This window comes from Balaenoptera acutorostrata, chromosome 6 (genome assembly GCF_949987535.1).
Source record: "Balaenoptera acutorostrata chromosome 6, mBalAcu1.1, whole genome shotgun sequence".
NCBI classification, from domain to species: Eukaryota; Metazoa; Chordata; class Mammalia; order Artiodactyla; family Balaenopteridae; genus Balaenoptera; species Balaenoptera acutorostrata.
This window is the reverse complement of record NC_080069.1, coordinates 16,517,247-16,540,976: the sequence shown is the minus strand read 5'-3', so window position 1 is coordinate 16,540,976 and position 23,730 is coordinate 16,517,247. Positions and strand designations below refer to the sequence as shown.

Below are 23,730 nucleotides of genomic sequence, written 5' to 3'. Positions count from 1 at the left end.
CCCAGGCCTTTCTTCCTCCAGAGAGGGGACTCTGAGACTCAGAATATGAATCACTTGAGAACTATTAAAGCTTTTCCTCCAAGCCCATCAGGTGTCCTGGCTCCCCTCAATATACGCTCCCCTCAATGTAATTGAAATGGCATTTGTTGAGTGAATTCCATATGCTCAGCACAAGGCTAAGGTTATGGGCCCCCGAAGTAGACACTCTGTCCTCTCATCCCCTTTCATTTTCTTGGTAGCACCCATCCCTTCCTGGAATTCTCGAGCTCCGTATTTGTTTACTTGTGTTTCTTTGAAGGTCAGTTTCCTGCGAGCAGGGACCTCTTCTGTCTTGCTAATCACTGGAGTAGCGCCGGCCCACAGTAGGTGCTTACTAAGCATTTGCTAAAGAATGATGGAATAAATGACACGACTGTGGCTTTGAGGAGCTAACAGTCTGGTGGGGGTGGGCATCCGCTTTGCTGAGATTCCAGCTGAAAAATGATCATGAGTTTCCCAAGAGATCCTCAAAGCCCCCATGTCCCTTCCCCTTCCTCAGAAGGCACTTGAGGATTACAGTTGCTGGGGCCAGGGGCTGTGCCCACAGGGCTGGGCTTTCAGTGCTGGGCAGGGGGACTGACTCGCCCCGGCTTCTTCTCTCTCCAGCTGCCTTCCTTGGGGACATCGCCCTTGATGAGGAGGACTTGAGGGCCTTCCAGGTGCAGCAGGCTGCGGATCTCAGACAGCGTGCAACCCGCAGGTCTTCCGTCAAAGCTGCAGGTACACCCAGTATGGGCTGGCCCCTCTCTGTCTCAGAAATGGTTTCCAGAATTGGAGAAACAAGGAACCTCCCTGTTCCCAGCCAGGCCCTCCCAGGACAGAGGCCATGAGCCTGAACCCAGCATAAGGGCTTGTCTTCCCTTGGGATATCTTTATCCCTTCCCCAGAGCGGTGGCAAGTGTAGACATACCCAGAAGCTAAGCACCCACATTGCTTTTTGCTTACAGTTTACAAAGTACTTTCAAAAACATTGTCTAACTTGACTGTCCCCAATCACCTTCACAGGTAGGTCAGGACAACTCCCACTTTACAGACACAGATCTTCCTCAACTTATGGTGGTGTTACATCCTGATAAACCCATCATAAGTTGAAAATATCTTAAGTCGAAAATGCATTTAATACACCTAATCTACTGAACATCATAGCTCAGCCCAGGCTACCTTAAAGGTGCTCAGAACACTTAACACTAGCCTACTGTTGGGCAAAATCTTCTGCCACAAAGCCCATTTTATAATAAAATGGTGAATCCCTCACGTAATTATTGAATACTGTCCTGAAAGCAAAAAGCAGAATGGTGGTCTGGGTACAGAATGGTTGTGAGCGTACGGGCTGCTTCCCGTCGTGATGGTGTGGCTGGCGGGGAGCTGCGGCTCGCTGCCGCTGCCCAGCATCTCAAGAGAGGATCACACTGCCTATCACTAGCCCAGGAAATTCAAAATTCGAAGTACGGTTTCTACTGAGTGTGTTATCACTTTCGTACTATCAAAACGTCGTAAGTAGAACCATCATAAGTCAGAGACCATCTGTACAGAAACTAAGAGTCACAGAGGTAATATGACTTGCTCAAGGTCCCAAAGCTAGTCAGTGGCAAAACTGGGACAGGAGCCCAAGACTTCTCACTCCAAATCCCAAGCTCTTCGTTCCACATCACCGTCCCTCCTGGCTTCCTCTCCTGCTCCCGCTTTGCAAGCCTCTACGCATCCTTTAAAGCCCATCTCAAGAGCTTCTCTTGTGAAATCTTCCCTGATCGTCCCCGAGTCCTGACCATGCCACCATTTGCTGTGCTCTTTCCTCTGGGCTTACACTGATAGCATCTCACAAGTCGCACCACACTGCAATGATTTGTTTCTATGTCTCTCTCCCCAGCTGGACTCAAAGTTCTTCAAGGTCAGGGTGGGTCCAAGTCCCCCCCGCCAACAAGCCTGGCACTTGTGAATGGGTGAGGGAATGGGAGGGTTGAGGGCCTGGGCTGTCTTGGTTCTGTCCATCCTTCTCACCGCTCTGGAACATGGTCCTGCTCACAGGTAACCCTCCCATTGCCCAAGTGGGGGATTCTCACCTGGGACCTGTTCTGGGCACACTCTGGTGGTGCCAGGCAGTTGTCCTGTCTGGCAGTAGGGAGGATCCTGGCATAGGCAGGCCATGGAGTAAAGGTCAAACTACCCCAGAGAGCAGCTGGCATTGGAGGGTGACCTGGTAGCCTGGTAACTAGCAAGGCTTACTTGACCTTAGTGGGGATTAGTAGACACGGGACAAGAGGAAAGCAGAATGGAGATTTGGATAACTTGGACTTGCCACTAACCCACCATCTGACTTTGCGCAAATCTTGGGCTTTAGTTTCCTCATCTGTCAAATGTAGATAGCGACACTGGCCCAGTCCATCCAGAGAGCTACTGTGTCAAATGAGGACATGTACTTGGGAATACTTAAAGAGGACATCAAGTTCTGTATGCTCCACAAATATGAAGGTTTATTGGCTGAGACGGGACTGTTTCCTAGTCTCGGGTCCCCTGCAGGTCTGGGGAAACGAGTACACCGCTGTTCTCTTTTTCACTGACAGTCAGTTCTCTCTGTTCATGGTAGTTATGAATAGAGTTATAGAATAACCTTACAGTTATTCCATAAAGTCACTGCGAACACTGAATTAGCAAATTCTGAGCCATTACTCCTAGGAGAAATATAGGGTTAGGTTCCTGCAAGCCTCTGGTCACATTTTCATCAACTCATTAATACGTAACCCAGTCTTATGTGTGTTTCTGTTTAAAGACACCTTAATTAATATAGCATTGATTCATTAACGTTGAACTCATGGCCAACAGCACTGTAACTCATGCCTGAACAAAGCTTCTCTAAACCAGGTATTTTCTCCATGAGGTACATCCCAGCCCTCTTGCACTTGGGAACACTAGACAGCCCTTCAGCACTACAGGGGGGTAAGGGGAGGGTCATTTTAAACAGCAAACTCACCAAGAAAAAGCACAAAATGCAAAAAATGTTGCATTAAATAGATTGTGAAAAAGATATTTACAGTATAAGCTGAAACAAGAAGGCAGCCTGTCACCTTGTTCAGGCTCAGCTGGGATCATGCCTGTTGGGTGACTTAAATTTTTCACTGCTCTGTGCATGACAGCAAGTGACCATGAAAGAGCTGAGGGTATTGATTTGGGGGTTACAAAGAAATTTTACTGAGCGGGCAAATACGGAATCCCTAGATAATGAGGATCGGTTGTAATTTGCTTCTTCTTGCTCTTCTTTCCCTTGCTACCAAATGCCTTCTTCTTTCAATTTCAGGAAACTCTTCCACTCTCAACTGTCAGAGCACTAGTGGGCAGCCGCAGAGGAGAAGTCACGGGAGATGGAGAAGCAGGTCCCGGAGCCGGAGGGCAGCAACGTCTAGACCAGAGCGCGTGTGGCCCGATGGGGTCATCCCCTTTGTCATTGGGGGAAACTTCACTGGTGAGCATGATGTCGGGCGTGTGGGGAGCAGCCTGAACCCTGGCCTGGCCTCAGGACAGCCCTGTCGTGCCTGATGGTGTGAGTGGTACCTTCTGCCTGTCTGTCCAGTGAATGGCTGACTCTTTAGCAATGGGTGGAAGTGGGCCCACCTGGACAGCTGTGACAGCCTGGCCTCCCTTGTCCTGGCAGGCAGCCAGAGGGCAGTCTTCCGGCAGGCCATGAGGCACTGGGAGAAGCACACCTGTGTCACCTTCCTGGAGCGCACAGACGAGGACAGCTATATTGTGTTCACCTATCGACCCTGCGGGTGAGCAGGGGCCCCTGGGCACTGTACCCTCGGCCATTGCCCCGACCCATGTTCTGTCCTGAGCACTGCAGCTGTCCCATCTGGGCATGGCCCTGCGTCATCTGTCCCCTCCCGCCATGGGGCATCTCCCCAGGAGCTGCCCCGGATGTGGCTCAGATCCCAGCACACGGTCCGGGCATCCTGCACTCGGGTCCCTCCCCAACCCCTCCGCTCCCTGGCCCCCCTGGCAGCCACACCCGACCCCTGAGTGGATGCACTCCCCCAGCTCGGGACCGCCCCCCTGAGCTGGCCCCGCCCTCCAGGTGCTGCTCCTACGTGGGCCGCCGTGGTGGGGGCCCCCAGGCCATCTCCATTGGCAAGAACTGTGACAAGTTCGGCATCGTGGTCCATGAACTGGGTCATGTCATCGGCTTCTGGCACGAACACACGCGGCCCGACCGAGACCGCCACGTCTCCATCGTGCGCGAGAACATCCAGCCAGGTATGCACCTCTGCCTGCCCCTCCAGGGCTCCTGGTCAGGGTGGGAGCTGCTCCCTCAAGCCATCACCTTTGGTCAACTCAGCATTATAGTCCCAGCCAGCTGGGCAGTCACAGCCCTGCCTGGGGTCCAGACCCTTCCCCTGCAGCCTCTCCTCCGGGTCAGTAGCAGCTCAGGGACTGCAAATCAGTTGCCAGACGGGGGGCCAGGACAGGTCCAGGTCCTGCACACAGGGGCTGTCTGGAGCAGCCAGAACCCACCTGGCCTTTAGGGTGGCGGGTGGGAAGGGGTCGGCCCATCCCGCATGCTGCCTCAGCCTTTCTCTTCACTTTTACCCAGTCTCCTGCTTTCTGCCTATGCTGTCCTCTAAGGGTTTTTTCCTCTCTCCTTTCTCCCCACTGTGCTCTCTTTCTTCCCTCCCTTCCTGCTTCCTCCCTTTCTCCCCAGGCCTCCTCCACTCTTCACTGCTCTCATCTCCCTGTGGTTCTAGAAATGGGCACCTCCTTCCCATCTTCCCTTGAGCCTTCCCTCCAGCAAGTCTTCAACCCCACCCCCCCACTCCCTGCTGGACAGACTCTTCTAGAGACCCGCCCCTCCCCCAGGCTTCCCTTGGCAGCTGCCCAGACCCTCAGGTAGGGGGGCACCTCTCAAGTGCAGGGAGGACCCCGTTACCCACCCTGAAAAGGTGGCACTACATCCCGCACAGACCTGCCCGCTCCCACCTCCCCACACCCTTTTCCTGGTCTTCGCAGGGCAGGAGTATAACTTCCTGAAGATGGAGGTCCAGGAGGTGGAATCCCTGGGGGAGACCTATGATTTTGACAGTATCATGCACTATGCCCGGAACACATTCTCCAGGTGAGAGATGGGGCCCAGCCTCTTCTGGGGCAGCCCGGCCCTGCCCTCCGTAGGCCTCCCGCTTTGCACTAGCCTGCCCTGCTGGGGTCGTTGGCGAGGACAAGGGTGGGCCTCTGGGTGGCTGCGGCCCCCAGGCAGAGGACCCGTGGGTGCTGCCTGCCCTGCTGTCCTCTTCCGTGGTGGGTCCATGGCAGGGCCGGGACTCACAGAGCCTGGGTTCTTCACCTAGTACTGGGCACACCTGGCCTGGGAGGCTGAAACCCAGCCGCTGTGCAGCCGCGTGGTGTGCTGTGGTCCCCGGAACCGTATCCGCCCGAAGGAGCTGAGCTTTTCCCTCAACCCTCAGCCAAAGGGGGCATGTCTTTCTGATGGGTCTGCCTTTTTGTAATTGGCTGATTGGCACAAAGTCTGGCTTCTGCCCTGGACCAGCCCCCCTCCCCAGCTCACGAGCACACGTACACCTACTCTTTATCCTGGGCCTAGGTTCCCAGAAATCACAGCCAGAGCCCCCAGAGGTAGTGGCCCAGCCTCCCCGTCCCAGCTTCTCCTTAGCAGAGTGTGGGAAACAGCCCCTCCTCCTCCTCAGCCTCCCCCCCAAGCTCCCTGCACCCCAACTCACACCCCCTCCTGGCCTTTCCCATGCCTGGCTCTGTCCTCATCCTCTGTCTCTGCTCTCCCAGACCCTGGCCCTCCCCCTCTCCTCAGACGCTCCTTCTAGACCCACTCTTCCTGCCTCCAGACCTGAGGGAACAGAGACCAAGGAAGGGTGGTGAGGTCATCCCACCCGCCACACCCACAGACCACCCCCTGTACATTTCCCACCACATCCCACCCCACCTCCTGCTGAGTTCTGCCCGGCTGGGTGTGAGTCAGGGGCCCTGGGGAGGTGGGGGGATGCCTGCTCCCCCTTCCTTCTGCTCCTCCCGGATGGAAACATCCAGGACCTAGCGGGCAGGAACTGAGGGGACAGGGGACGCTGATGGGTCAGGAGCTAGCGGGGCTGTCCCTGGGGTCTGGTCTGGCCACGGCGGAGCCTGCCCTTTGGCCTTGTCCCAGGTGCCATCAGGAGTAGCCCGTGCCAGCAGGGCGAAGTGTTGGCCCTGGGTAGTCCTGGGAGAGGTGTAGTCAGGGCTGAATCAGCACAGGGCGCCTCAGAAGCAGGGCCGGGCAGGGCTGAGACACGACTGACGAGGGGTCTGGAGCGCTCCCAGGGCTGGGAGTTGGGCCAGACTGAGCCGGAGCACCGGTGGGTCCCCAGGGCCTCCTAGGTCCGTGTCCCCGGGACTCCCCCAGGCCCTGTGGTGTGGCTGCCACGGAGCAGCGTGGCTGCTGGGCAGTGGGCAGTGTAATGACAGGGTGAGACGTCTCCACCCGTCCCTGACCCTGCTGAGGAATGTCTGGGCTCTTGCGGGGTCGTGACCTTCGGTGCACGCGGGCCGGCTGCCCTCCTTCCCATCGGATTCTCACCCAGGCGGGGCTTCTCCTCCTCAGGGGCATCTTCCTGGACACCATCGTTCCCAAGTACGAGGTGAATGGGGTGAAGCCTCCCATCGGCCAGAGGACCCGGCTCAGCAAGGGGGACATTGCCCAGGCCCGCAAGCTCTACAAGTGCCCAGGTTGGGGCAGGGGTGGGGACAGGCCAGGGTAGGGGGGAGGGCAGGCCCTGGGGCCAAGAAGGTTGAGGCTGTGAGACTTAGAAAAGGCTGAGGCTGCCTGGTGTCGGGGGAGGGGGCACGCAGGGAGGGGGAGTGTTCAAGTTACAGACCCAAACTGGGGCTTGGCTCAGGTGGGGAGATGCCGAGCCACCCATCTTCTGAGGGTCTGTGAGAGTGAGGGACAGTAGGAGCAGAAAATGGGGGGCGCAGAGCGATTCTCAGGGAGTGAGATGGAGTGAGGCCCTCCGAAGGAGCTTGACCTTAACTCTGGAACCCGTGTTGCCTCGACAACAGGGCATCCTGCAGCACTAGGTAGAAAGAAAAGGAGAAGGGATGGATCTTAAAGGGACAGGGCCATCCCAGACTCTCTCCTCTCCCCCAAAGTATGCCAGGACTCAGGGCAGGGAAGCCAGAAAGTTGGGGGGATTGGGCACCTGCAGCCAGCAACCCAGTCGTTTCCTTTCCTTGACAGCTTGCGGAGAGACCCTACAAGATAGCACGGGCAACTTCTCCTCCCCCGAGTACCCCAACGGCTACTCCGCCCACATGCACTGCGTATGGCGTATCTCAGTCACACCTGGGGAGAAGGTAACTGAGCATCCGCTCCTCTGCCAGGACCCCTGAGTAGGAGAGCTTAGTCCATGTGGCTGTGAGCGACCTACCTGGGGAATGTAAACTCATTCACCCTGCAGGATGCTGAGAGGCTTCTACTAATAGTTGTATATAAATGCTAACTTGTGAATAGCATTTACTGTGTGCCAGGCATTTTTCTAAGTGCTTCTCAGATCCATTCACAGGCTTTTCATGTGGAGTCTGGACCTCTCACCCACCCCTGGACCTTCCATGTCCTTCATATTTTTATTGCTCCTAAGAGCTTTAAGGCTTTATTTCCCTTGATTGGAACTTGGTTCTTAATGTCCTAGTGCAACCTTGAGCTGGGTTAGATTTTATTACCGGTCGCATTGCTCATTCCAACAGCTCTCAAGATCATTTTGAATCAGAATTCCACCATCCAGCAGGTAGCCGTCCTCACTCTCCCATGAGCTCATTTGATAAGCATGTCTTCTGGGTCTTCCGAACCTGGCCTTTGATCAAAATATTGAACAGGACATGAATTAAAGCAGATCCAAGATCTCCCTCTGAATTGACATTGACCCAGTAATCTGCAGGCTTCGGGCAAAACTATTCCACTAGCTATGACTATGCTAAATGTCATTACCAGCCAGCCACCAGTCACCACCTTATTGACCAACCACCATATGAGCTGCTTCTGAGATGAGGCCTTTGTCATTTTTATGTCTCTGGCACAGGAAGTGATTAATAAATGCCGAATACATGGATGAATTGCCTTACCAAAACAAATCCACTGTTTCACCAGTTGGTAGATCCCCTTTTAAAAAGGAAGTGAGATTTGTCTGATGTACCTTGTTTCAAGTGAACCCAAACTGGCTCCTAGTAGTCAAGTGTTTCTTTTCTAAATGGTCATAGACCCTCTGTTTAATTGGGGATCACCATTGAACTCAGTGGTTTGCAATTCCCAGAATTCACTCTAAACCCCCTTCCCAACACACGCATGTGCATGCACGCATGCATACAAACCCCTTTTGAAAACTGGGAAAGATTTTGTTCTGAGTTCTCAAGATTACAGACACTGCTCACATCTGCAAGTTATTTGAATGTCCTCTGATGTCATTTTTGAGTCTAGAGGCAAAAGCCAATTTAAAGAGGCGCTCGCTGACTCTCCTTCTGTATTATTGAGCTTCTATTTCCTTTCCAAACAATGCTGATTTTATTTTTTATAATTTGAAGATCATCCTCACTTACGACAGACTTTTACTGAGAGCTGAGTAATTCCCTATCTCCCTTGGTTAACTTTCTACCATCTTCCCTCAAAAGTGAACCCATCCCTTCCTTGTTCTTCTTCTTGTTCTGAATCTAAGTTAAAAATTGCAGTCCTTTTCACTGGCTTGTAGTGACCTTGCCCTGGATTCCTTCATTCCTCTGCTGAGGGTTTCCAGCCTTTGGAAATCTCACCACGGATAACAATAATAATAATAACAACTAATGATTATTGAGCATATGATTGGCCAGGCATGTGTTAAATCTCTGTGTTATGTCTTTTAGCACAACGTTATAGGCTGGGTGCTAATGTTAGCCTCATTTTGTATATGAGAAAACAAACTTGGAAAAATTAACTTGCCCAAGATCTCATAGATCCTGGATTATGACATAAAAGTCTGTGATTGAAATACTGTGTGTATTCCAAAGCCTTGTCCCATTCCAACAACTAAGTGCACTTTGGCAACTTGTGTGGCCACTAGGTGCCCAGTGCTGGGCCCAGCCCTGGGGATGGACAGGTGCATGAGACAGTCCCCGGCCCTGCGGAGCACAGAGTAGGGTAGAGCATCACTGTCTTTCCCATTCAGGAGGTTTGCTCAGTTGGCAGGCATATGGCAACTTGGTCAGGACCCTCTTCTTTCCTTGCTTTGTGGGCTGGCATGGGCTGGCCCTAGTCCCTAGTGAGCACATGGCCTTGCCTTAGGAGGCTCTCTGTGCCTGGGACCTGCTCCCTTCATAGCTCCCACAAGACTCCCCATCCTTTTTCAGAGGCCTGCCCGGAGCTCCAGGGAGAGAAGTGGGCTATGGATAAAAATTCCAGATTAACCAATGCATGATTGTAGAAATGCAAAAAGTAAAACCCACCCATGGTCCTGGTTGAAATTGTAGAGTTGTAACTGAACCAAAGATGGAACCCTGGGGGACAGAAACATTTAAAGGCTGGGGAGCCAGAAGAGGATGGTATCATAAAATAGGCATGGCCACTCTTTGTTACTTACCAATTATGTGCCAAAGTACTGGCATCTTACATGCATGATCTCATTATTCCTCACAACTGTTTCATGACGTGGGTACTGTTATCCCTACTGGAGAGTGGAGGGAATTGAGGCTTAAAGTGCAGGAGTAGATCTGGCCAAGTTTGCTCAGGTAGCAATGGTGGAACCAGCATTCAGTTCTAGGACTATCTGACTCCAAAGTCTACTCTTTCAACAGTAAACCTTAAATAAATCCACGTGTGTTAGCGGATGGACTTTGACATCTATTTGACTCCTGAGAGGTTGTTTTTCACTAGCCTACCAGTTCTCAGCTTATTGCCAGACATGCAAGTGATAATGTAAAACTTATCTCGTAGAATTGTGCAAGTCGTAGGGATGTCAAACAGGAGAAAGAGCCACTTTGGAGGACTTCTTGGAGGATCCTCAAGTCTTTACACTGCACGTAATTAGCAACTGCCCTGAAGAGGATTTACAGTGTTTCCCAAGCAACGAAGGGAACTCCTTTATGAGCAGGAAAGTGGTTTCAGAAGGAGACCATAGTCAAATGTTGCAGAGGAGCCAAGAAGATAAGAACTTAAAATGTTTTTGGATTTGGCCGTATCCACCCTCATTCCCATCAAGGTCCAACCCAAATTCTGCCTCCTCCCATCCCCCAGCTGGGCAGAGATGACCCCTCCCATCCCTCCTCTGCAAGGCCTGGGCTGGGTCCTCCCTTAAGTCCCTCTTCTCAGGCACTGAAGGGCGTAGAGCTCTGAGCATGGAGGGAAAGTTGATGCTCATTCTTTGCACAGCCGTTGGGCAAAATTGATTGGTAGGCCTGGGGAGGCCACGTGGAATGGAGGTTAGGGGTATAAGTTTAGGATCCAGAGTGCCTGGGTTTGACGCCCAGCTGTGCTCTTTACTGGATGTACGATCTTGGGGAAGTTGCTTGCCCTCTCTGTGCCTTTGTTTCCCCATTTGTGAAATGAGCCTCGTGATAGTACCTCCCTCAAGGGGTTGATACGAGGATTAAACAAGTTAATGTACATAAAGTGCTTAGGGCACTGCCTGGAACATAGTGGGAATTCAATCCACGTTAGCTGCTAGTATCATTCTACGGTCCTGATCTATTAAATGAGTGAGCCCTGGTCAACTTCCCCGGGTACCTCATTTGCCTCCCTCTATTTCCTGGATTCTGATCCGGACCGTCCTGTGAACCCAATATCAAACTATCTAAGCAAGTTCAACTCCAGGAGTGAAATGAACGCGTATCAAGTGGCACACACTGTCGTGTGGACGTGTGACACGTATGTATGGCACCCGTGTCAGACAAGGTCGTAAGTTGCACGTGTATTAATTTAATTCCCCTAAGTCCTATGAGGCTGGTACTATTCCCGTTACCATCCTACAGATAAGGGAAACAGAGGCCCACAGGAGGAGTCAAATGAGGAAACAGGAGTTAAATGAGGCCTAAGATCGGACTGAAGCCAGACAACAGGTCCCCCAGGGTCGGCGTGTTCTCCCAACTCCTCCCTGAGAGCACCCAACAAGCATGAGGAATACTTCCCACACGCAGGGTGCCCCTGGGGACTCTGTACCCGTAGCTCATTTACCCCCGACTCCCCCGTGGAGTCCTTACGGTCACCTCCATTTTTCAGACAGAGACAGCGAGGCACAAAGTCAAGCCATGGGCCGGAGTCACCGGCCAGGAAGTGGCAGAGCTGGCCCAGTTTTCCTTGGCAGAGGGCAGTGCCCCTGCCAGCAGCGCACAGCTGTTTCCACACGACAGAAGTTGTTACAAGTCTTAATTAGACACCTCCGGTCTCAATATAGCCGTGGCTGCGCCTCCCTGTAGGATGCCCCTGACTGCTAGCCCAGGTCTCTTCCTTCCACGTGAGGTGGCCTCTGCTTCCTCCTGCCCGTGGCAGGTCTTGGGTGGGCCCTGTGGGGCTCTGCTGGCTGGGCACGGTTTCTTCTTCGGAGGCCTGAATCCATCCCCCCCTGGACAGAGTCACAGTTGTTTCCGGGGAGGAAGGGAAAGTGGCTGCCGTTCTCAGGGCTGCTTGCTGAGTGAAATTGATTGGCAGGCCCAAGGAGGCCACGTGGAGTAGGGGTTAAGGGTGTAAGTTTAGGAGTCAGGGAGCCCTCACTCGGCCCTCTGCATTCCTTCTTCCACCCAGCAGCTCCTCGAAAGGTATTTTTGTTGTTTGCTAGATATAAAGATAACATATGCATGTTGTAAAAATTTTGAGCAGTATAGGAATGCCTAAGGTAAAAAGTGAATTTTCTCCCCTTGATCATCCTCCAAATCCCACTCCACAGAGACAACTAAGCATTGGTAACACTTGAGATGTCCTTCCAGACCCTTCTAGTGTGTGGGTGTGGGTGTGGGTGTGGGTGTGTGGCCTTCTGTAACTTGCCTTTCACTCAACAATAAATCACAGTCATCATTCCATGTCAGCACATATAGATCTACCTCAATCACTTTCGTGGTTGCTTGGCATCCCATCATCTTGATTGCCCTTAATTTAATTATTTAATCATCCCCTCAGGTCTCTTGATGGATGCTGATTTAAGTTTTTCCAAGCTTTCATTACTGCCAAAATAAATACCTTGAAACTTAAATCTTTATACACTTGGGCAAGTATATTAGAATAGATTCCAAAAAGCAAAATTCTATTCAAGAAATATTTATTAAACAACTATTATGTGCCATGCACCGAGGATTCCATAGTGAATTAAACTTCCTCTGTGGTCATATTTGGTCATTTTCTAAAAAGATAAAATATTGGGTTAGGATTCCGGGCTTTCACTGCCGTGGCCTGGGTTCAATCCCTGGTTGGGGAACTGAGATCCTGCAAGCCATGCGGCACGGCCAAAAAAAAAAAAAGGAGTAATATAGTGCACTTTTCTTTTAATTTTTAAATTTTTATTTATTTTTTGGCTGTGTTGGGTCTCCGTTGTTGCACGTGGGCTTTTGCTAGTTGCGACGAGTGGGGTCTACTCTTCCTTGCGGTGCACGGGCTTCTCATTGCAGTGGCTTCCCTTGTTGCAGAGCATAGGTTCTAGGTGCACAGGCTTCCGTAGTTGCAGCATGTGGGCTCAGTAGTTGTGGCACGCGGGCTTAGTTGCTCCACGGCATGTGGGATCTTCCCGGACCAGGGATCGAACCTGTGTCCCCTGCATTGGCAGGCAGATTCTTAACCACTGCGCCACCAGGGAAGTCCCCTGTAATGCACTTTTCAAAACATGATCTCACTTGATTACATCTCAGAGTAACAAAATTAATGAAAGCCCCCCCAAACACAAACATATTTAAACTCATGTGTGAATCAAAAGAAAATATGAAAGATGGACCATGGGTTCCAAGCTAGCTCAGAAGAAATGTAAGTCCAGGGGGGTGAAAGGCAGTGAAAGTACAACAGGCTCAGTAGACTGAAGGTTGCAGTGAACTGGAAGGATCGTTGAGCTCTGTGTACAGAGGGAGTGAGCAAGGAAGGATTGGGGCACATGGATGTAGAGTGGGGTCCTTGGATTTAAGATTATGGATGATAACAAGGTCCAGGGCATGATGTGCTGGCTGAGAAGGGGCAGAGAGAGGGTGAGAGAGGAGGTTAGGGAATGCAAAGGTCAGGAAATGGGAAGGATAGTGCAGGTGGATACTGAAAACACCAAGAAGGAACTTCCCTGCTGGCGCAGTGGTTAAGAATCCACCTGCCAATGCAGGGGACGTGGGTTCGAGCCCTCATCCGGGAAGATCCCACATGCCACAGAGCAACTAAGCCTGTGCGCCACAACTACTGAGCCTGCGCTCTAGAGCCCGTGAGCCACAACTACTGAGCCCGCGTGCCACAACTACTGAAGCCCACACACCTAGAGCCCGTGCTCCACAACAAGAGAAGCCACCGCAGTGAGAAACCCATGCACCACAACAAAGAGTAGGCCCCGCTCGCTGCAACTAGAGAAAGCCTGCGCACAGCAACGAAGACTCAATGCAGCCAAAAATAAATAAATAAAAATAAAATAAAATAAAAAATTAAAATTAAAAAAAAAAGAAAACGCCAAGAATTCTGACGGGGTCGGTGCTAAAGTGACCATGAGCCAGGAACTCTTCCTTGACCAGCGGCAGTATTGGCTGCAGACAGCAACTGCCAGCACCCGTGGGATCTTTTTCATTCTGGCCTCCACTCTGTCTGCCTCTAACACTGCAGTGAGCCGCAGGGGAGATGGACACCCTTGTCCCCTTCTCCTCCAGCAGGGAACCCAGCTAGCACCTAACAGGTGGGCCCCTTGGGCCCTCTCCTGCCCACTGCACACTCCTCACAGATGGGGGCGCCATTCTCTGGAGTCCCTGCTTGTTGGACTCTGAACATACAGCAGGCTTCAGGGCTCACTCCAGAAACTATTAAAGAAGCAGTTTCCCTCCTAGGAAGTGTGCTTCTCTACCTGTTCATATGCCCCCCTGCTGGGGAGACTTGGTACTTTCCGAGGTATCAAACGTTCCTCCAGTATTAGGTGAACATTTGATGAGTTCAAGGGCTGAAATAAGTTTATGTGAAGGAGGTGCTTAGGGCAGTATCTGTACGGATGAATTGCTGTGTTAGGGTGAGATGCTCTTTCCTCATTTTATGCACCATTTTATGCACCATTTTATGCAGAGGCGAGATTCAAACCCAGGCTCATATGACTGGAGTGTTGAGTTTTTCACTAGGTGGTCTTTTCATGCATATGTCTTATTCTTCTAAGTCCTAAGTTCCTTGACAAAGACATATCTTTTTTTTTTTTTTCTTTTATTTATTTATTTATTTTTGGCTGCACTGGGTCTTCGTTGCTGTGCTCAGGCTTTCTCTAGTTGTGGCGAGCGGGGGTGCCTGTTTGTTGAGGTGCGCAGGCTTCTCATTGCGGTGACTTCCCTTGTTGTGGAGCACGGGCTCTAGGTGTGTGGGCTTCAGTAGTTGCAGCACACAGGTTCAGTAGTTGTGGCTCGTGGGCTCTAGAGCGCAGGCTGAGTAGTTGTGGTGCACGGGCTTAGTTGCTCTGCAGCATGTGGGATCTTCCCGGATGAGGGCTCGAACCCATGTCCCCTGCATTGGCAGGCGGATTCTTAACCACTGTGCCACCAGGGAAGCCCTTTTTTTTTTTTTTAACTGAAGTATAGTTGAGTGTCTTAAACCCATTCTTGGGAGGCATACAGACCTGATATTCCCTTCAGCGGGTAGCACGAGCCCTGCCTAGAACCAGCATTCAGTAAATACGTGATAATGGGTAACTCAGGCCTTCTTCCCTCTGCTCTTCCTCTCTGGACCCTTCATTCCTGTTCAGACCGCCCCCTGCCCCCGGTCCCACATGCCGCCCTGGGCCCTTCCTCTCACCAAGGAGACCTCTTCCCTCTAAAGATGCTGTAATTTATATTATTTAAGTTGACCATGAGGAGAGCTGGGTTTGTTTAACCCTAAGCAACGGCTCCTTACTAAGGAGATGAGTAAAATGAGACCCCAGGTCTCAAACATATTTTCAACGAGGCTGTGCATTTTAAGTGAGGCCTGGCTTGGGGTATCTGGGAGGAATGCTGACTAGAACTGGCAGATGGCTGGGGACGAGGGACACTTCTGTGCCAGGAGCTCCTTTCTGGAGCACTTAACTATTTATAACCCATGGCAAACAGCCTCGCGAGGCAGGCAGCGGTCATGGGGCTGGTGGGCGAGGCCGGCAGGCGATGTGTGGGCCATTACACACCTTCCTCCCCCATTTCCCCAGATCATCCTGAACTTCACGTCCATGGACCTGTACCGCAGCCGCCTGTGCTGGTACGACTACGTGGAGGTCCGAGACGGCTTCTGGAGGAAAGCGCCCCTCCGAGGTACCGGCACAGCCCCGTCTCACCGCCTCCACAGCTGCGTCCTTCTTAGAACTACTCACATGACACGCTCCGCATCCTCCCCCCAACACCAGCGCTTGGCTAAGGGCAGCACCCTAGCATGGGAACCAGGAGTCCTGGTATAGTCAGTGCTGCCGGCTCCATCACTAGATGTGTGACTTTGGGCAAGTCTCTTCCCCAGTCTGGACCTCAGGGTCCTCAGTACGGGCTTCCAGGCCTCCCTCAGAGGGTGGCTGTCAGTGTATAGGTGTGGGGAGTCACACAGGGTGACAGAGGGAGATGGACAGGCCCGTCCTCTCAGCTCCAGGCTCTCTTCCTTCTCTGGGCAATTTCAGAGGCTCCGTTTTCTGTCTACGAGATGTGGCCTGAGGGTGCCCACAATGCAGCCTGGTGCACCACAGAGGCCTACATTCCTGGCACGGTCGCCCAAATTTGTTTGCACAGGATGCTTTGTCTCGGGGGGTAGGGGAGTGGGTAAGTGGGGGATGGATGGGTCAGAACCACAGGACAGAAGATGCTGTAATGAACACAGAGCTAGAGCCTGAGGAGCTACATGCATTCTCCTTCTTCGATCTGGATGTGAGCCTAAGTAGCTCAGGACCGCTCATTAGCGTTAGAACTTTGTCTCACAGCCTCTGCCTGAAGCAGGCTGAGAAATCCTCGCTAACCATCTCTTTTTTTCCCCCAGTTTCTGATATTCAAATATTTCTTATTAGTCACCCAAAGCAGCTGTCATTACGACACTTCTTGCTACAGAAGTGTTAGCGTTTCCAAGATTGCAGTTTCTTTCTTTCTTTCTTTCTTTTTTTTTTTGCAGTTTCTTTTTCATAACTTACATTCCTAGGGCAGCACCCTCTGTCCATTGCTGAAAGTTGGGAAACACCCATCTTATTACGAACACACAAATCATCCCTAGTCAATTCTTGACTACAAAGAATTCCACAGATGGCCAGCCTCATCTGCTTATGTGGATTCTTGTCAGGTTTTATTTCAAAGAGGATATTTTCTGACCCAGTCCCCGGCTTCTGGGATTTATTTGGGGTCCCATGGCATCCCCTGCATTTGAGCAAAAGAAAACTGTGTTTGTTTTTGGTTATTACTTGTTTGCATGGAGAGCAAATAAGAAAGGATAAGTAGTGATGGTAATGCTCTTTTTAAAAAGTAAATAAAACACAGGTACCGTTGGTTAAGGTGAGGAGTTACCTTTCCTTCCAGAAACAGACTCCTATCCTTTCCCTCAAGGGCATGAGATCTTCTAGAGTGGACTCTGGCTCTTCAAGGCCAAACTGGACCTTGGAGCAGATGCGGGCCAACTTGAATGTGTTTCAAGTGCAGACCAGGGCCAGAGCCCCTGAGCCCCTCAGAGAGGTGGGGAGGGCTTCCTGAAGGCGCAGCCCTGGTGCGGGAAGGGAGAGGGCCTTGCTTTGGGCCTCACTGCCCCCTGTCCGCGCCGTCTGTGCAGGCCGCTTCTGCGGGGGCAAACTCCCGGAGCCCATTGTCTCCACCGACAGCCGCCTCTGGGTTGAATTCCGCAGCAGCAGCAACTGGGTCGGGAAAGGCTTCTTTGCGGTCTATGAAGGTACCGAGGCAGGGGGACGGGGGAGTCAGAGGTGGGGTCCCTGGACACCCTAGAACCACTCCCTCCTGGCACCCCAGGGGCAAGGCCGAGGGCCCGTGAAGGAGGAAGCAGAGATCCCACTGGGACTGGCCAGGGCCAGGGGCACTGGGAAGCTGGGGATGTGGGTGGGCAGGGCTGGAAGAGGGGGTAGAGGGGCTCTCGAACATTGCAGAGCATTCTGACCGACATCCTCTTTTTCCCACCTCGTCCCCTGTCCCCAAAGCCATCTGTGGGGGAGATGTGAAAAAGGACAACGGCCACATCCAGTCGCCCAATTACCCAGACGACTACCGGCCCAGCAAAGTCTGCATCTGGCGGATCCAGGTGTCCGAGGGCTTCCATGTGGGCCTCACCTTCCAGTCCTTTGAGGTGGGTCAGAGACCCCCAGGACGGCCCACCTCCTGCGGGCTTCCGGGGCTTGGGTCTGGGCCGCCAGGGCTCCTCCTGCTGACGGAGCCCCCGACCCCCAGATTGAGCGCCACGACAGCTGCGCCTATGACTATCTGGAGGTGCGCGACGGGCACAGCGAGAGCAGCACCCTCATCGGGCGCTACTGCGGCTATGAGAAGCCGGACGACATCAAGAGCACGTCCAGCCGCCTCTGGCTCAAGTTTGTCTCTGATGGGTCCATTAACAAAGCTGGCTTCGCCGTCAACTTTTTCAAAGGTGCCTCCTTCCCCGCTCCCCTACCCCGGCCCACTCCTGTGGCCAACCCACCTCCTTTGTTCCTTCTTTTTATTTTTAAAATTTTATTTGATTGTGGTAAGAACACTTAGCGTGAGATCTACGCTCGGAACACATCTAAGTAAGTGTACAGACCAGTATTGCTGACCAAGGCACAGTGCTGTGCAGATCTCCTTGCTTGACGGAAACTTTATGCCCACTGATTCATAACTCCCCACCTCCCCCTCCCCCAGCCCTGGACACCCATCATTCCACTCTTTAATTTTATGAATTGGGCTATTTTAGATACCTCATGTAAGTGGAATCATGCAGAATTTGACTTTTTGGGACTGGCTTATTTTACTTAACATAATGTCCTGAAGGTTCATCCGTGTTATCGCATATGGCGGAATTTCCTTCTTTTTTAAGGCTGAATAGTATTCCACTGTGTGTCTGAACCACATTTCCTTTAGCCTCATCCATTGGTGGACACCTTGGCTATTGTGAATGGTGCTGCCATGGCTTCATTCGTTCCTCATTCACTCACTCAACACACTGTGAGGGATTTGTAGACCCTGGCGCCCTGCCCTTGAATTTATGACCTAACTGGGCAGAAAAGGTCCCACTGAAAAACTACATACCTCATTGAGTAAATGACAAACATAGGTAAAAGTAGCTGACACACACAGTAGGTGCTCGACAGAGAATTGACATAACAATTCAGGAGTTGCCTTAAAGTCCAAAAGTTTGCACTGAAGGAATCTTGGTGAGATGTGCAGGCAGGAAGTACCGTAGGAGCTCAGGGAGGAGACAAGGCAGCATGGACTTTTTATTGGTGTGACCCTGGGCATTGAGGGTGTTCTGCCCAAACCTCATTTCCTCATCTGTAAGCTGGGCACAGTTACAGCCCCTCCATCACAGGCTTCATGTAGGGATTGAAGCAGAGGTGAAAGAATAGTAATCAGCCGGGGACGGCACACGAGAGGCCCCAGTGAATGGTGGTGGCCACCGCCCCAGCCAGTGTGGTCAGAAGGAAGGCTCCATGGGCCCACCTGTCCCCTCCTTCAGGGCACTGCCTGTCCCTTTGGGGTTGTCACAGACAGGATCCCCTGGGGACCGAGTGGGGTTCTGAGCAGGTCACAGCTGACTTCCTCCCCCTGGAATGGGACTGGGGGTGGTCCTAGCAGCCTGAGGGACCCTGGACTTGACTCTCAAGCAGAGGGCAGGAGCAGGGACCCAGGCCCCGGGCTGGGAGTCCCTGACACCCTTTCCTTCCGACCGCAGAGGTGGACGAGTGCTCTCGGCCCAACCGCGGGGGCTGTGAGCAGCGGTGTCTCAACACCCTGGGCAGTTACAAGTGCAGCTGCGACCCTGGGTATGAGCTGGCCCCTGACAAGCGCCGCTGCGAGGGTAAGTGCCCCCAGGTTGCCCAGGACCTTGTTCCCTCTCCCACCCAAACCCTCCAGCCCGGATCTCTTCTGCCCTTGGACAGACCCCTTTCCAGAAAAACTAGGATTCCCTGGCACTTTGGTCACTACTCATGGATAAGGAATACATTGTATGTTTCAATCCCCTGGAATACACTGTGACCAGGTGTGATGTACTCTGGTTTTGTTTTGTTTTCATTTCTTGTTCTTCTTTTTAAAAGCTGATCTTGACTGATTTCATCACCCACCAGAAGGTCATGACCCACAATTTGGAAACCACTGTTCTTAGAAAGGCACTGAGTTCCAGCCTCTCATTATAAATATTCCCAGGAGGTAGTGAAACACTCTCTAGCTAACTGACTCCAGCTCAGCCTGATCTTGCTGCCCGGCTTCTCTCCACTCACCTCTGAGCAGCTCCCTCTCCCTCCGTGCCTCCAAGTCCCTGCCTCCTAGTCCTCCCTGCCTCCCTCCCAGCCCTCCCTGTCATCCTCCCAGTCCTCCCTGCCCTCCTCCCGGTCCTCCCTGTCCTCCTCCCTGTCCTCCCTGCTCTCCTCCTGGTCCTCCCTGCCCTCCTCCCGGTCCTCCCTGCCCTCCTCTCCATCCTCCCCATCCTCCCCCACAGCCCCATCCCCTCTGCCTCCCTCCCAGCGCCCCCTGCCCACTGGTACTGCCTTTCTGGAGCCCCTCACCCCACCCCCCCCACCTCTAAGCAGATGCCTGGCCTCTTCTCTCATAGAGAAAATTGAAGTGACCACACAACTCCTCCTACTCTGAAGACACCCCCCTCGCCCTACCTCCTTCCCTTCTTCCCCATAGAGACCACATACAAGCCCCCCAGGCTGGGGGAACCCACAAACCCACTCCTCCTCCTTCATGCACCCCAGCCTGTGTCCATGCCCTTCTCTAGAGCCGGGACTCCTGGTGGGTGACGCCACCTCCCTTGTCCCCCCAGCTGCCTGTGGTGGATTCCTCACCAAGCTCAATGGCTCCATCACCAGCCCGGGCTGGCCCAAGGAGTACCCCCCTAACAAAAACTGCATCTGGCAGCTAGTGGCGCCCACCCAGTACCGCATCTCCCTGCAGTTTGACTTCTTCGAGACCGAGGGCAATGATGTAAGTGCCCGCCTGGGGCTGAGGAGACGCAGGGAGGTTTGAGGCATGCGAGCTCAGGCTGGTGCCTGCTTCCTACCCTCCGAAAGAAATACTCCAGGAATGTAGAGGTGGAGGGGGGTTCAGAGGAAGCAGGGGAGGCTCAGGGAGGAGGGCCTTGAAGGCCAGGGAGCACGAAGGCCAGGGAGCACGTGGCACGTGGGAATGAAGGACATGGAGTCCAGAAACCTGTGGGGAGAGGCAGGGCTGGGGGCTTGTGTGGGGAGCACAAGAGGAACTGATGGGGTGGGGTGGCACTTTTTGAATTGTTAGATGTGGCAAAGCAGGTAACTAAAGGCGAAAGGACCCACAGAACAGGGAGCCTCCTCAGGTGAGGGTGGTCAGGAGAGGCTTCCTGGAGGAGGTGGGCCTGGAGCTGCACTGCCCCACAGGTGTGCAAGTACGACTTCGTGGAGGTGCGCAGCGGACTCACGGCCGACTCCAAGCTGCACGGCAAGTTCTGTGGCTCCGAGAAGCCCGAGGTCATCACCTCCCAGTACAACAACATGCGTGTGGAGTTCAAGTCCGACAACACAGTCTCCAAAAAGGGCTTCAAGGCCCACTTCTTCTCAGGTAACCCCGGACTCCCCAGCTCCGAGCCCCGCATCCCTTTCTTCCTGCCGCTGCACCCCTGTACTCTGCAGCCCCTCTGGTGCCGGGCAGCAGGGTCTGTCCCCTGCTCTCCGCACTGGCCCTCCACCACCAGGACAGCCCTCCCCGCCTGAACCCCGCTATTCCTGAGCCCTCAAGGCTGTATGGGAGCTGACCTGAGGCCGGGCAGGACATAGGCCTGCAGAAAGGAAGGGAGAGGGCGCTCCAGGCCTCAGGGGCCGCCAGCCAAGACCCGAGAGAGGTCAGGCCCTGAGAACAGGGAGTTCAGTGAGGCCGGGCACTGCCGCATGCAGAAGAGGAGGGCGTTTGCATTGGACTGTGGGGCAGATTATCTGGCAGCGGCTGGATCTTTAATCAGAACCTGCACACACCAAATGGGGTCATGCCGGGGCCTTCAGAAGCGATGAGGAGCCTCCCTTCCCTCAACCCCAAAGCCTTCCCACTCCCCCGAGGCCCACGGTGGGGGACTCAGATCCAGCCAGCACATGTCTGTTGACAGCTGCCCCATGTAAGGCTAGGGGTCGAGTCCCTTTGAGGGCCCCATCTCCGGGCAGGCAGGAGGCCGTGGGCTGGCAGACAGTTTGTCGGGGAGCAGCCCAGGGATCCTCATCCCCAGCACGCCTGGTGGGCCAGGCATGGGCGGCAGGAAGCCCAGAAGCCTCCTGCCGGGTCCACGCTGCCTTCCTTCTCCCCTCCTTTGCCCAGGGTCCTGCATCCTCAAGTCCCCTATGTGGCCGCCCTGCACCCTCGCCTGCCCCACTGGATGCCATGCACTGCCCCTGTGCACTGGTTCCCTGCTTGGCACTGCCAGCCACCCCGCTCTGCTTTCAGTGCCTCACAGCCCCTGCCCCACTGCTGGCTGAGACCCTTGCAATGCGACTCCCTCTCTTCCCTGGGCCCACCTGGAACCCGTGTGAGGTGCTCACCAGAGGGCTGAGGGGACGTAACATCAACTCAGGGATGGGCTCGGCCCCAGGGAAACCATTACCTGCTTACTCTTGTCTCTTCCTGCCCTTCTGTTGCTCCAGTCTTGCGGGGGTGGGCACGGAGGGGGACCAGCACCACATCTGTCAGACCTAGAGCCCAGGGCTCTCCACCCACGGTTACTGCCCTGCCCTGGCCCGACACTGTGCTACCCTCAGCCCACCCTCAGCTCTGCACAGACGTGCACGCACACTCACGCACACACACACCTGCACATGCACACTTGCACTGCCCCTTCTCACAAGAAACCTGCAGAGGACCCTCACCGCTGGGCATCAAGTTTCAGCCCTCAGAGTCCAGGGCATCTGACTCTGACCCCCCAGGAGGGGGGCTATTTGGACTTTTGGGACACCCAGCGAGGAGACCATAAGGCAAGAAGAAGAGAGAGCCTGAAGACCTTCAGTGTGACCCCAGCCACCTTCCGGGGCATTTGGCACTGGAGGGTGAGTGCCATCTCCTTGTCCCAGCCCGTGTCCACTCCCTGCTCCTGCCCCTCCTGCAACCTGCATCCCTGGCTCCCAGGAGAGGCTGCCCCCAACCATGGCAGAGCCCCTCTCTGGGCACTAAAGCAGCCCTTTCTCAGGGCTCACAGCTCTCAATACTGCACTCAGCACTCACTCACCCACTCACTCGTTCATTGGGCAAGTATTTCTTTTACCCCTGCAATGTGCCAGGCACTGTACTCGGTTTCTGGGGTGCAAATATGAGGAAGGCATGGGGGTCAATTTCAGGACAGTCTTTGCTCATTCCATGAGCTGGGACTCCTGAAGCCCCCAGCATAGTCATCAGTGAGTTACTCGGTGAAACCCCAGGATGGGTTGTAGGGTGCCCATCACCCCCACATTCTCACAGGGCTTGTGCAAAGGCAGCTTCCACAGGGCCCTCTGTCAGGGTCCCTCATGATGCTCTAACTGAGGAGACCTGGGGAAGGACTTGGGGACTCCACCTCTTGACCTTGGGTTGTTTGGGTCCCATGGGGTCTGGCTCACCTGAGAGTGGATTGGAGAAGCAGGGCCATCTGGGAGCCAGTGCTCCAGCCCTCGGGCCCCTCTCCCAAGGGAGACCCGGAACAGGGCCGCCGTCGTCACAGACTCCACCTGGCCATGTGAATGTCAGCAGGCATCTTTCTACCTCGGGCTCATCTCTGGAATTCTGTGTGTCCACTCCCCTTCCCTGAATGCCTGCCTCCGTTCCAGGCACACAGTACCCAAAATGACCATGTAGAGAGTGGAGAATATGTGTGTGTGACGTACCCGTGCCTGTGACCACGTGTCCCTCTGTGTGTCAGTTTCTGTGTTCATGGGAGAGTGCATGTGCAGATCCACCCTAATGGGAGCAGCTGCGCCCGCGAGCCCTCCTGAGTCCGCAGTGGCCTGCTGACGAGCCCGTGGTCTCTGCATCCACGTGTGTCTGTTTGTACCTGTGCCTGTGTGTTTGCGCCTGCGCATGCTTCCTCACGCACAGGGAGTGAGCCAGCAGCATCTATCCCTGTGTGCACGTGTACACAGGTGGCTGATGGCTGATGTGTGTGAGTGTGGTGTCTGTGTGTGAGGGGCTGACGTGTATCCTGTGCATGTGTTTGTGTGTGTGTGTCAACCTGTGGGTCAGTGTCTGTGCTGCCGTGTCGGGATGACGGTACAGGGTGAGGGATAATAGGTCTGTGGGTGTGTTGGCGTGAGTGTGTGTCTGTGTCTGTAACACACTCTGTAGTTGCAGCACCAGAGGAGAGAGCCGAGCTCTGGATGAGGCCCCCTTCCCCTGGACTGTTCCCCTCTGCTAGAGACTCTACGT

At 53.7% G+C, this 23,730-nt stretch overlaps 1 protein-coding gene across 2 annotated transcripts in view; it reads left to right on the top strand.

The window, feature by feature from the left end:
* Positions 1–23,730, top strand: part of BMP1 (bone morphogenetic protein 1) — a 40,078-nt gene that overhangs the window by 6,897 nt on the left and 9,451 nt on the right. For both annotated transcript variants that reach the window (XM_057548174.1, XM_057548175.1), the window contains exons 2-15: positions 646–759; positions 3,332–3,496; positions 3,686–3,803; positions 4,106–4,284; positions 5,035–5,140; positions 6,632–6,756; positions 7,268–7,383; positions 15,366–15,468; positions 16,949–17,065; positions 17,328–17,473; positions 17,575–17,770; positions 19,052–19,177; positions 20,147–20,307; positions 20,736–20,916. In XM_057548174.1, coding sequence (XP_057404157.1) covers positions 646–759; positions 3,332–3,496; positions 3,686–3,803; positions 4,106–4,284; positions 5,035–5,140; positions 6,632–6,756; positions 7,268–7,383; positions 15,366–15,468; positions 16,949–17,065; positions 17,328–17,473; positions 17,575–17,770; positions 19,052–19,177; positions 20,147–20,307; positions 20,736–20,916 — 1,953 coding nt within the window. The remainder of the gene's footprint in view (positions 1–645; positions 760–3,331; positions 3,497–3,685; positions 3,804–4,105; positions 4,285–5,034; positions 5,141–6,631; positions 6,757–7,267; positions 7,384–15,365; positions 15,469–16,948; positions 17,066–17,327; positions 17,474–17,574; positions 17,771–19,051; positions 19,178–20,146; positions 20,308–20,735; positions 20,917–23,730) is intronic.